Source organism: Mirounga leonina, unplaced genomic scaffold, assembly GCF_011800145.1.
Source record: "Mirounga leonina isolate KUSES-001 unplaced genomic scaffold, KU_Mleo_1.0 Mir_53, whole genome shotgun sequence".
NCBI lineage: Eukaryota > Metazoa > Chordata > Mammalia > Carnivora > Phocidae > Mirounga > Mirounga leonina.
In genome coordinates this window covers 4,083,545-4,094,427 of record NW_023270807.1, presented here as the reverse complement: position 1 = coordinate 4,094,427, position 10,883 = coordinate 4,083,545, and the positions used below count along the sequence as shown (strand labels likewise).

The 10,883-nt window shown below is 53.6% G+C and overlaps 1 protein-coding gene across 3 annotated transcripts in view; it reads right to left on the bottom strand.

The window, feature by feature from the left end:
* Positions 1-10,883, bottom strand: part of FGD2 (FYVE, RhoGEF and PH domain containing 2) — a 23,134-nt gene that overhangs the window by 4,303 nt on the left and 7,948 nt on the right. For 2 of the 3 annotated variants that reach the window (XM_034990651.1, XM_034990653.1), the window contains exons 5-13: positions 10,244-10,400; positions 9,891-10,029; positions 9,290-9,348; positions 8,898-9,044; positions 8,098-8,190; positions 1,518-1,597; positions 1,402-1,432; positions 890-982; positions 143-274 (exon numbers count right to left, since the gene is read on the bottom strand). In XM_034990651.1, coding sequence (XP_034846542.1) covers positions 143-274; positions 890-982; positions 1,402-1,432; positions 1,518-1,597; positions 8,098-8,190; positions 8,898-9,044; positions 9,290-9,348; positions 9,891-10,029; positions 10,244-10,400 — 931 coding nt within the window. The remainder of the gene's footprint in view (positions 1-142; positions 275-889; positions 983-1,401; positions 1,433-1,517; positions 1,598-8,097; positions 8,191-8,897; positions 9,045-9,289; positions 9,349-9,890; positions 10,030-10,243; positions 10,401-10,883) is intronic. The other variant, XM_034990652.1, reaches the window with a different exon arrangement.

The window sequence follows — 10,883 nt, the reverse complement described above, 5'->3', positions numbered from 1 at the left end:
AGGTGAGGCGGGGGGGACAGGTGAGGCAGAGGGGGGACAGGTGAGGCAGGGGGGACAGGTGAGGCAGAGGCGGGACAGGTGAGGCAGAGGCAGGACAGGTGAGGCAGGGGTGGACCGGACAGGTGCTGCCGGGACTACTCACGTAGCCGCAGGCTCGGCAGTGGTGGCGGCGGCGCGTCAGGGCGTTGAAGGGCTCCCGGCAGCGCATGCACATGGTCACCATCTTGTCCCGGACCCACTGCGGTGCCCGGAGGCCCAGCTCCTCGGACTGCAGCTGTCGGGTGGTAGGGTGGGCGCTTCAGGACCCCCTTCTGGCCACGTGCCGAGGCCCTGGGGCCCTCTGTCCACCTGCTGCTGGCAGGGGTCACGTGTGCTGTGCATTCCAGGGGCTCCCATGTGAACTCACAAAGACTGTAACGCTGGGTCAGGTACTATGACCGCCCCTCGTACAGGTAAGGAAGCTGAACCCAGAGAGGTCGAGGGACTCAGCAAGGACACCAGCAAGCCAGAGTTCGGAGCTCAGAGTGGAAATCAAGTCCCAGACACTCTCCCTCTCCCACCTCCTCCGCCTCCCACCTTCCCTTGGTCTTAACATTCCTTGGGCACTTTCAACCCAAACCTGCCCGCCCCACAGCCCGAGCCACCTAGACGGGAAATCCTGCCTAGGGAGGGTTGCATAGAGAGGCCGCCAAAGGACATTTTTGCTAATGGGAGAACCTTTGGCACTGAGTCTCTGATGTGGGGGTGGGTGGGCTTTCTCGGGTCCCTTTAAATCAGTCCTGGTGGGTGACACTCCCCTGCCCTCCAGGCCAGGCTGGGCAGAGCAAAGAGAGGGATTAAGCTTGTGTGAGGCTGGTGGCTCAGCTAGGGATGTAAAGTCCTCCTTTACCTCCTGCTCCTGGGTGTCTCCCTCAGGGCCCTGGACCGCAGCCTTGAAGGTTTCATTCCGCTTCTCGATTTGGTCAATGGCCGCTTGGCAGGCCTAAGGGGGCACGGGAAGCGGTTAGGGGGCGGCAGGGAAGGTTCGCTCATCTGTCCGTCCACTCACGCTGTCAACAGACATTGCTGGAAGCCTACTGGGTCCCAGTTGCTGGATTCTAAACACACCCTGGCTGACTCAGGGGAGGAGAAGTTGTTAGCCCCAGACTAAGGATGTGAAAACTGAGGCTCAGGGACATTAAGTGACCTGCCCAAGGCCACCCAGCAAGGCAGTGAAAGGTCTCATTCCAAACTACCACAGAGCGACTCCTGAGGAAGCACAGGGAGCAGCTGGGCACGCATGCACACGCATGCACGCACACACATGCACGCACGCACACGCACATACTCCCCTCCCTCCCCCCTCAGCCTGGGTGGGTAGGCTGGGTTCAGAACCCCAGAGGCCCTGGAATGTTCTGATACCTGTATCCAGGAAATCATTTCCTCCTGGGACCTGCTCGGAAAGTGAACACAGGTGTTGAGGAGAGCAGCTGCTCCCAGTTTTCCCACCCTGGCCCAGGCCCCAGCTCCATGCCTACCGGGCTTGCAGCTCCAGAGTGCGCTGCTTCCCCGACACCAGGAAGGAGTGGGGGAACTCCGCATCAGTCAGCTCCCGCACCTGCTTGGGAACCAGAGGGAGATAACTCGATCAGACTTGTCACACCCTGCCCCCCTCCAGGCACCGTGGGGTGGATGGAGGTGGATCATGCCCAAGGAACAATTCGAATTTGAGGGACAGGGATCAGGACCTTCTCCGCGGCCTCCCCAAATCTGCAGGGCCAGGCAAATGCACCTGCAACAAGGATGCACTCTGAGCAAACAGGACGTCAAGGCTCCTGGAATTTTAGCAGCAGCTAAGTTGACTCCATGTGAGGTCGGAGTGACATTTCCCAACAAAGGATTCACCAAAAATGGAAATTGGGTCATAAATTGGGCTTGGGGACACAGCTTTTTCAAGAGCAGACCTAAGGCCTAGAATAAGACCCTCTATCTCATACAGTGAAGGAAGAAATTGGTTGCCCAATCCAGAGATCCGACAGACCCCCCACTTTCCCATCTTTCACTGTCCTCCCAGAACCCCACAAGTCCACGGCCATCGTGAAGGCTGCCAGAGAGAGAACCCTGACTACGTGCTGGCCACTGAGCTCAGGGCTCTCCATACATGTCGCATTTAACTGGTACAACTGCGGATCCCAGCGATCAACCCTAACACTTAGCCGCTAAGCCTCCCGAGGGCAGTGGCAGCCAGTGGTGATCTTGCAGAGGTCTCTAGGCTATCTGCCAGTTTACAAGAAATATGGGGGGCCGTGGGATGTGTTGAGTGACACCTCAGGGGTGCAGTCAGCAAAATCCAGACTGTGAGAAACGTTCCCGGAGAATGAGCTGATTTCTTCAATTACTACATGAGAAGAAAGAGGAAGGAGGGGATGTGTAATGATTAGAAGGGATGTCAGAAACACATCCCTGCATTTTAACAAGACATTTACAAGGATCTTAATATCATTGAATAATTAGTATTAATTTGCTAGATGTGATAATGGTACTGTTGTCACCTTTTTTTTTAAAAGATTTTATTTATTTATTTGACAGAGAGAGACACAGCGAGAGCAGGAACACAAGCAGGGGAGTGGGAGAGGGAGAAGCAGGCTTCCCGCCGAGCAGGGAGCCTGATGTGGGGCTTGATCCCAGGACCCCGGGACCATGACCTGAGCCAAAGGCAGATGCTGAATGACTGAGCCACCCAGGCACCCCTGTTGTCACCTTTTATGGCAAAAAAAAAAAAAAGAGTTCTTATCTCTTTCAGACACATACTGAAGTATTTATAGGTGAAATGATTATGGGTCTGAGATTTGCTCTTAAATAATCCCGTGGAAAGAGGATTAGGAAGGGGATGATAGAGAAACAAGACTGGCTTTGAGTTGACAATTGCTGAAACCAAGAGATGAGCATACAGGGGTTCACTGTGCTACTTTCCCAGCTTAAAACTCTCCATAAGAAAAAGTTAAAGAAAATCTTCACAGTGATCTTGGGAGAGAGATGTTACCGCTCATTTGGGAGATGCGGAGATGGAGGCTTAGAGAGGGCAAGAGACCTGCCTGAGCTCACACAGCAGCTAAAGGACAGAATGAGGATTCGAATTCAGGGTTTTGGCCCCCAAGGGGAAGGGGGAAGAACATCTATTTCCACCCCACCCCCAGAGTCCTGTAAGCACAGACCTGTCCCAGTGTGAAGGGTCATAAAGGGAAACTAAGACGTAGACAAGAGCCCTGGTGTGGGGAACTTTGTTGTTCTACCTGCCACCTGAGCCTTTCTGCTGGATCCCTGCCATGTGGTGACCAGGCCTTCGCACACCCTCAGGGCGGCCCACCGTGTCCCAGGGAAACAGTCTGGGTATGTCCTTCCTCACGTTAGGCCCGCTCTACCCTTTGGGCCCACAGAATCAGTCTGATCCCTCTAGAAGGGGCCTAATGTGATTTGGACTTGAACCCATGGCAATGGGGAGGCTCTGAGGGTTGATAAATGGAGAAGTTCATGTGGAAAGAGGTGTCTGGGAAAGCCACCCCAGTGGCTGTGTGCAAGGGACGAAGAGGGGCTGGATCTGGGGGAAATGGGCCTGCCTGCACCTGGGAAGAGAGAGGTTTCTCCCTGGAGGACGATATCGGGGAATCTGGCAAGACTCCATGACTAAATGGTGAGGGAGAGGGGAGAGGGAAAGAAAGGAGACATCTAAGGTTTGGGGCCCAGAGGTAAAAAGAAATATGTTGCTTTTAAGTAGAAAAAGGGGAAGCAGAGGGGCCGGGACCACCTCTGCAGAGGGGCAGCATGAAAGCTTCTAGAGGACATTTCCAGCATCTGCTGTGCCCAGTCTCGACCACTCCCCAGGTTTAGGCCGGTTCAGGCCCCTGCTAACCCATACAGTGCCTTTGTGCTAATTAGAAAAAGACACCCCTTCTTCAAAACACTTTACTGACATCTGTTGGCAAACTGCATGATATTCAGATTTTGTTGGAACAAGACGCTTGACTGCCATCTGCCGGACAATGAGAATTGTAAATAAACAATCCACGATGTCGGCTGTGGATGAGGTGAGCTCATCTTAGGGCAGGTGTGCTTGTGCAGTGCCCAACCTACGTAGTTGTACATGGAGACTCTAGGTATGGATGCGCCTGCAACCCTTCCTTCTTCCCAGACTGGCCTTGTGCGGGATGGTACAACGTTAGGACCAACTCGGACCTGAGGGAGAATCTGCTGCTGAGAACTAGGCCTCCCTGCTATCCAGAAAGGAGGCGGCCAGGGGGTCATGGGCCAGTGGGAACCGTCATGGGGGTCAAAGGCCAGACCTGCCTTCAGACTGCAGACTCGGAAGATGGTTCCTGCCTGGCCTCTGCCATTCAGGAGAAGGTGCCGTGCAGCCACTGGAGAATCCAACACTCCGTGCGGGAAATGTGTTCACTGGGGTTGGCAGGCGCCAGGAACCCGGCATGCACTCATGCTCTCTGTCCTGTCTCTGTGTATTTTCTCTTTAGGACTGTTTTGGCCTCTCTATTTCTTGGCTTTTCTATTTGTCAATCTCTGCCTCTTTTTTTCTCTGCTTGGGTCTCTGCCAGACCTAAGACAGGGTTGCCTGTCTCCATTTCTATCTGTTACTCTCCATAAACCTGCCTTTCTCAATCTCATTCACCAAGGCTCACGGACACACAAGCCTGCACACACCCTGGCCTCTGGGACATTCTGACCACTCAGGAAGGGAAGTTGGATGCCCTGGGGTGAGGGGCTGCATTCGTAAAAGACCTCAGTCAGGGGCGCCTGGGTGGCTCAGTCGGTTAAGCGTCGGCCTTTGGCTCAGGTCATGATCCCAGGGTCCTGGGATCAAGCCCCGCATTGGGTCCCTACTCTGTGGGGAGCCTGCTTCTCCTCTCCCTCTGCCTGCAGCTCCCCCTGCTTGTGCTCTCTCTCTCTGTCACATAAATAAATAAATCTTAACAACAACAACAACAAAAAGACCTCAGTCAGCTCAGGCACGGGGAGGAGGCTGGAATCCCCACAGGGAGCCCAGTTCCCCCCACTGGACTTCATCATGCTCAGGCTTCACCCCATTTCCAGGCCCTTAATTGGGCCCCAAAGGCCAGGCAAGCCCAGTCAGGAGCAAGGGCATGTTCCTCTCTGCTGAGGGCTCTCAGAGGCCCAGGGGTTCTCCAGAGAATGGAAGGTCCTGGCTCAACTCCTACCTGCACCTCCCACCTGGGGCAGATCCTGGGAGAGGGAAGAGAGGGGGTGACAGGGATACGGGATGGGGGAAATGGAAGCATACCAAGATAGGCCAGACTTGACTTCTGCTTCTCCCAGCCCCAGCCCTCAGGACACACTGGGGCTCATGAGTGATCCGAGAGTTGTCAAGAAAGATCCCCCCTCCCTGACTTACTCCACTATGAATGCAATTCTGCACAAGCTTTGACCCTCTGAGTTGAAGCCTTAATAGGAGACAGTCCAGTATGGTGATTAAGGACTCTAGACTCTGTTTTACCTGGTTTGATTGCTCAAACCAGGATTTGCTGTGCGACCCCCAAGCAAATTATAACCTTTCTTGGCCTTGGTTTCCTTTCAAAAGACTTTTAGGGGAACCCTCTTACACTGTTGGTGGGAATGCAAACTGGTGCAGCCACTCTGCAGTTGGTTAAGCGACTGCCTTCGGCTCAGGTCATGATCCTGGAGTCCCCGGATCGAGTCCCGCATCGGGCTCCCTGCTCGGCGGGGAGCCTGCTTCTCCCTCTGACCCTCCCACCTCTCGTGTGCTCTCTGTCTCTCTCATTCTCTCTGTCTCAAATAAATAAATAAAAATCTTAAAAAAAAAAAAAAACTGGTGCAGCCACTCTGGAAAACAGTATGGAGGTTCCTCAAAAAGTTAACAATTGAGCTACCTTACGACCCTGTAATTGCACTACTAGGTATTTACCCCAAAGATACAAATATAGTGATCCAAAGGGGCACCTCACCCCAATGTTTATAGCAGCAATGTCCACAATAGCCAAACTATCAAAAGAGCCCAGATGTCCATCGACAGATGAATGGATAAAGAAGATGTGGTGTATATATACAATAGAATATTACTCAGGCATTGAAAAGAATGAAATCTTGCCATTTGCAATGATGTGGATGGAGCTAGAGGGTATTATGCTAAGCGAAATAAGTCAGTCAGAAGAAGACAATTATCATATGATTTCACTCATATGTAGAATTTAAGAAACAAAACAGATGAACATAGGGGAGGGAAGGAATAATAAAATAAGATGAAAACAGAGGAGGAGACAAGCCATAAGAGACTCTTAATCATAGGAAACAAACCGAGGGTTGCTAGAGGGGAGGGGGTGGGAGGATGGGGTAACTGGGTGATGGGCATTAAGGAGGGCACTTGATGTAATGAGTGCTGGGTGTTTTATGCAACTGATGAATCACTAAATTCTACCCCTGAAACTAATTTAAAAAAAGACAATTTTTTTAGAGCAGTTTTAGGTTCACAGCAAAATGGAGAGGAAGATACAGAGATTTCCCATATACCCCCCCGCCCCCTCCACAGAACCTCCCCATTATCAACATCCCCCACCAGAGCGGGACATTTGTTAGAATTGATGAACCTACATGGACACGTCATGATCACCCAGAGTCCACGGTTCCCATTAGGGTTCACTCTTGGTGTTGTACATTCTGTGGGTTTGGCCAAATGTGTGATGACAGGTATCACTATAGTATTGCACGAAATAGTTTCACTGCTCTTAAAATCCTCCGTGCTCCACCTATGTGTCCCTCCCTCCCTGCTAACCCCTGGAAACCACCGAGCTTTTTACTGTCTCCACAGTTTTGCCTTTTCCAGAGTGTCAGATAGCTGGAACCATACTGTGTGTAGCCTTTTCAAACTGGCTTCTTTCACTTAGCAAAATGCACTGAAGCTTCCTGTCTGCCTTTCCATGGCTTGAGAGCTCATTTCTTTTTATCACTGAATAATATTCCATTGTCTAGATGTGCCACAGTTTATTTCCTTATTTTTTTTTTATGGGACTGACTACAGATATCCTCACACACAGGCATGTACCTAGTTATTCATTTTTATTTATTCACGGAAAACGATCTAGTTGTCCCTCAGTAGCGGGTGGGCTGAATGAATCACGGTACTCTGCACACACGGGGATGTTCCGCAGCTACCTGCAGAAGGGTGAGGGGGCTCCTAGTGATACTGACGTGCACCGATCACCAGAGGTAGCACTTAGTGAAAAAAAGCAGAGTGCAGAACAGTGTTCATGGAAAACGATTTCACCATTTATGTGGAACGTAAGTAAGGAAGCAATAATAAACATATTATTAGTTGGTGTCTGTAAAGACTGCCCCCGGAAGGCCTCTGAAGAAGCAAAGTCTGTCTCCAGGAAGGGGACTAGGGGATAGAGTGGGGAGGAGACTTCTCATTGTATACACTTTTTATATTTGATTTGGGGATGTGTATCATCTATGTTCTTAAGTAGCAAAAGTGTTGTTTTTAAAAGAAGAAAAAAAAACCCCAAATGCAAAGGAAAATAACAGCCCCTCCACTATAGGGATACATGAGAGTCTGATGGGGTGATGCAGGGCCCGATCCACAGGGACCAGCCAGTCAGTGGGCACTATTATGGGCTGCTGTCCCCACTCATTTGTAGCCATTTCTGGCTGACGACACACAGGGTCCTGCGGTGGAACTGACAGGGTAGCCCCTTACTACTCCAAGTGTGCCCTGGGAGCTGGTTAGCAATGCAGAGTCTCAGGCCCGCCCCAGACCTACTGAATCAGGACCTGCATTTTAACAAGACTCCCAGGGGCCTCATGCACATATTAAAGTTGTCAAAGCACTGGGGTAGTGGAGAGGGAAAGCAGAGAGAGGCCAGGTCGGGGTGGGCGCTGCCCCAAAGAGTGGGCCAGGCCTGTGGGTGCCCACATGGGAGAGCTCCAGTCCCAAAGGTTTCCACCTCCATGTTGGCCCAGGATCTGCCAGATTTAGGTTCCTGGATTGAGAACCCAGCACGGACCCTGCTTCTATTCCCCATACTCGAGCCCACCCTCGGGATGAAGCCTGACAGTGGGCGGGGTGCCTCTCACCTTCATTCCGGCCACGTCGATGCGGGTCCTCACCTGGAACTGGGCGCCCACCTGGATGACCTTGGGTATACAGTAGAGCAGCATATTGTTGAACTGCCAGAGGACACAGAATGGTGAGTGGGGGTGTAGTGGCGGGGCAAGAAAGATGTGGGGGGCAGGGCTTCCCTGCGAGTGGGGGGAGCACCCCTGCATCTCCCTGTCCTCTCGCCACGTCCCGGGCCAGCTCACAGGAGTCACAGGTGTGATGAGGAAGGGGTTGCCTATCTAGCCTCCAATCCAACGAGGATGGTCACTGAAGGGTCGCCCCGTCTGTGGGCATCAGACTTATAAGGCCTTTCTCACGGGGGCTCAGGGCCGCAGGGGCTTATGGGACATTGCAGCTCCCTCCCCCAGACCTCCAGGCGGGACCAGTTTCCAGATTTCCAGGAGACCCCCTGGCTTCTCTAGTGCAAATCTGGGTAGTTCTTCTTAGCAGCTAACGTGATTCTCTCCTGCTTTGCACTCCCTAGAGCACGGTTTAATACTCAAGGTTTGGAGCCAAACAGACTGGGTTCCAGTTCTGACTCTGTTGCTTCCTAGGGCCTATCTGAGAAACCCCTTGGTTGGAAATCCCTGAGGCCTAGAGGCAGCATGTGACTTGTCTAAAGTCACTTGGGTGCCAAAGCAGAGAAGGACAGAGAAGCAGGCTCTTCCCTGTTTCTCCTTCGGTGCCAGGTAGACACCAGGCAGGCAGGACCTGGGGCGGGGTGGTCCCTGGACTGCGCTCTCCAGTGCAAGGGGGCCACTTAGCATCCCCGTACCAAGAAAAGGTAGCGCTCCATGGGGTCGCTGCGGCGAAAGGAGATTTTGAGGACCGGGCCTTCGCGGAGCAGGGTGTTGGAGGGGTCCACTATGTCGTCCTCGAGACCCAGGCGCTGGTACACGTCCCACAGGTCCTGCAGCCGCTCCTGGGACAGGGAGTGCACCCTCAGCCACGGCCAGGCAGGACCCACCTGCTTCTGGAAGGTTTGCCTTGTGTGGACAGGGACGGGAGGCAAGGGGAAGGACAGCAGTGGGCCAGGTATCACGGGGCGGGATCAGGGGATGAGGGGAGAGAGACCAGGCTGGGCTGGGGGAGGCCGAGAGCTGCAGGGAGGAGGTACAGGGCCCCTGGGGACGCCTGCCACTCCCACCCTGAGGGCCGGCTGCTCACCATCTCCGTGATGGCTGCGTTGGAATGCTGAGCGGCTGAGAAGATCATGTCGAGTGCTTCTGAAGGGAGGTGCAGGGCCAGAATTACCTCCTGAAAATGTGGGGCTGGGGGCTGAGGCAGGAAGTTCTTGAGGCTTAACAAAGTGGCCTCAGGGCCTGCTATGAGTGACCGTAGGACCAACCTGGCCCCGCACATGAAATGACTGGATGATGGGGGCCATTTCCCACCCAGAGTGGAGAGACTGGAAGCCACTGAAAGACAAGGCTTAGGCATTGGGCTTCTGTGACCATCTCATTGCTCCCCAAACCAAGCCAGACCCAGAGGGTGCTGTGGAAAGAGCACGGGCTTTGGCATAATACAGGCATAGCTTCAAATCCCAGCTCTGCCCCTTTCTGGCTGTGTGACCTTGGGCAAGTCACTTGATCTCTCTGGGCCTTAGTGTCTATAAAAAATGGCTAATAGTATAGATAATGTCTATGAAGTGTCAGCAATCAATGTTGATAGCTGATAGTTATTCCGACCATTTTAGCAGGTGCTCAATCAATAAAGGGGAGTGGCTCAGGCCTCCCCAGCCATGTGCATTCCCGGGGGCTGTCCTCACTCTGAGCATCAGCCCGGTCTGGGGCCTGGGCTGGCAGCTTCTGGACGTACTCCTTGAGCAGTAGCTCGTAGCGTGGGATTCTCTGCACAGGTTCCAGCATGTGGTGTTGCAGAGTCAGGCTGCCGGAGGCCTCACTGCTCTTGGGGAGGGATGGGAGGAGGAAGAGTGTGGGGTGAGAGTGGGGAAGGGCGGGTTGGGCTGCCAAGAGGGTTGGGGGAATGGGCGAGGCAGGCTGGCGCGGGAGCCCGTGCAAGCAGCTGAGCCGGAGGTGCCCCAAATCCCTCGGGGAAACTGAGCCAGTACACACTGGGGGTGGCGGTGCGGGCTCGGCCCCAGCCCTCACCCAGCCTCACCTGAATGCGGGTGATCACCTCCTGGAAGGGTGCAGACTTGTCAGTCCAGGTGGCCAGCAGCTCAACCGCTCGCTCAAAGTTCTTGACATACTCACTGTACATCTTCAGGAATGGAGCCAGTTTCTGGATCACGTCCCCGATGCGGGGGGTGGCGGTCCTGCAACAAGGCCACCCAGGTACTGCCTTCAGCCTGAGGACCTCCTCTGTTGACTTGACAGGGTCAGGTTAGGCCAGGCTCTCTAAACTCCCCCCACCCCAAACAGTCCTTCCGCTGCCCTTCTGGGTGCAGGCATGGGGGCACATCATCCTCACCCACACGTGTGTGGTCCAACCCCATTAGACTCTGAGCCCCTGAGGGCAGATGCTGTTCTCTTCCACCCAAAGACCCAGCATAATGGTCCCACAACACATATCCTGTAACCACTTGAGGCTTCTGACATAATGACACCACAAGCCAAGCACTGTCCAAGACACACGGCAGGTCTGATCCCACTTAATTCTCACAGCTCTGTGTGGGGGTGGTCATCGGCCCATCTTAGCGATGAGGGAGCAGCCTCAGAGGGGTAAGAACATATCCAGGGTCATACTGTGGTAGGGCCGGAAGGTCAGGCCAGGGGCTGTGACAGCAGAGCGATGAGGG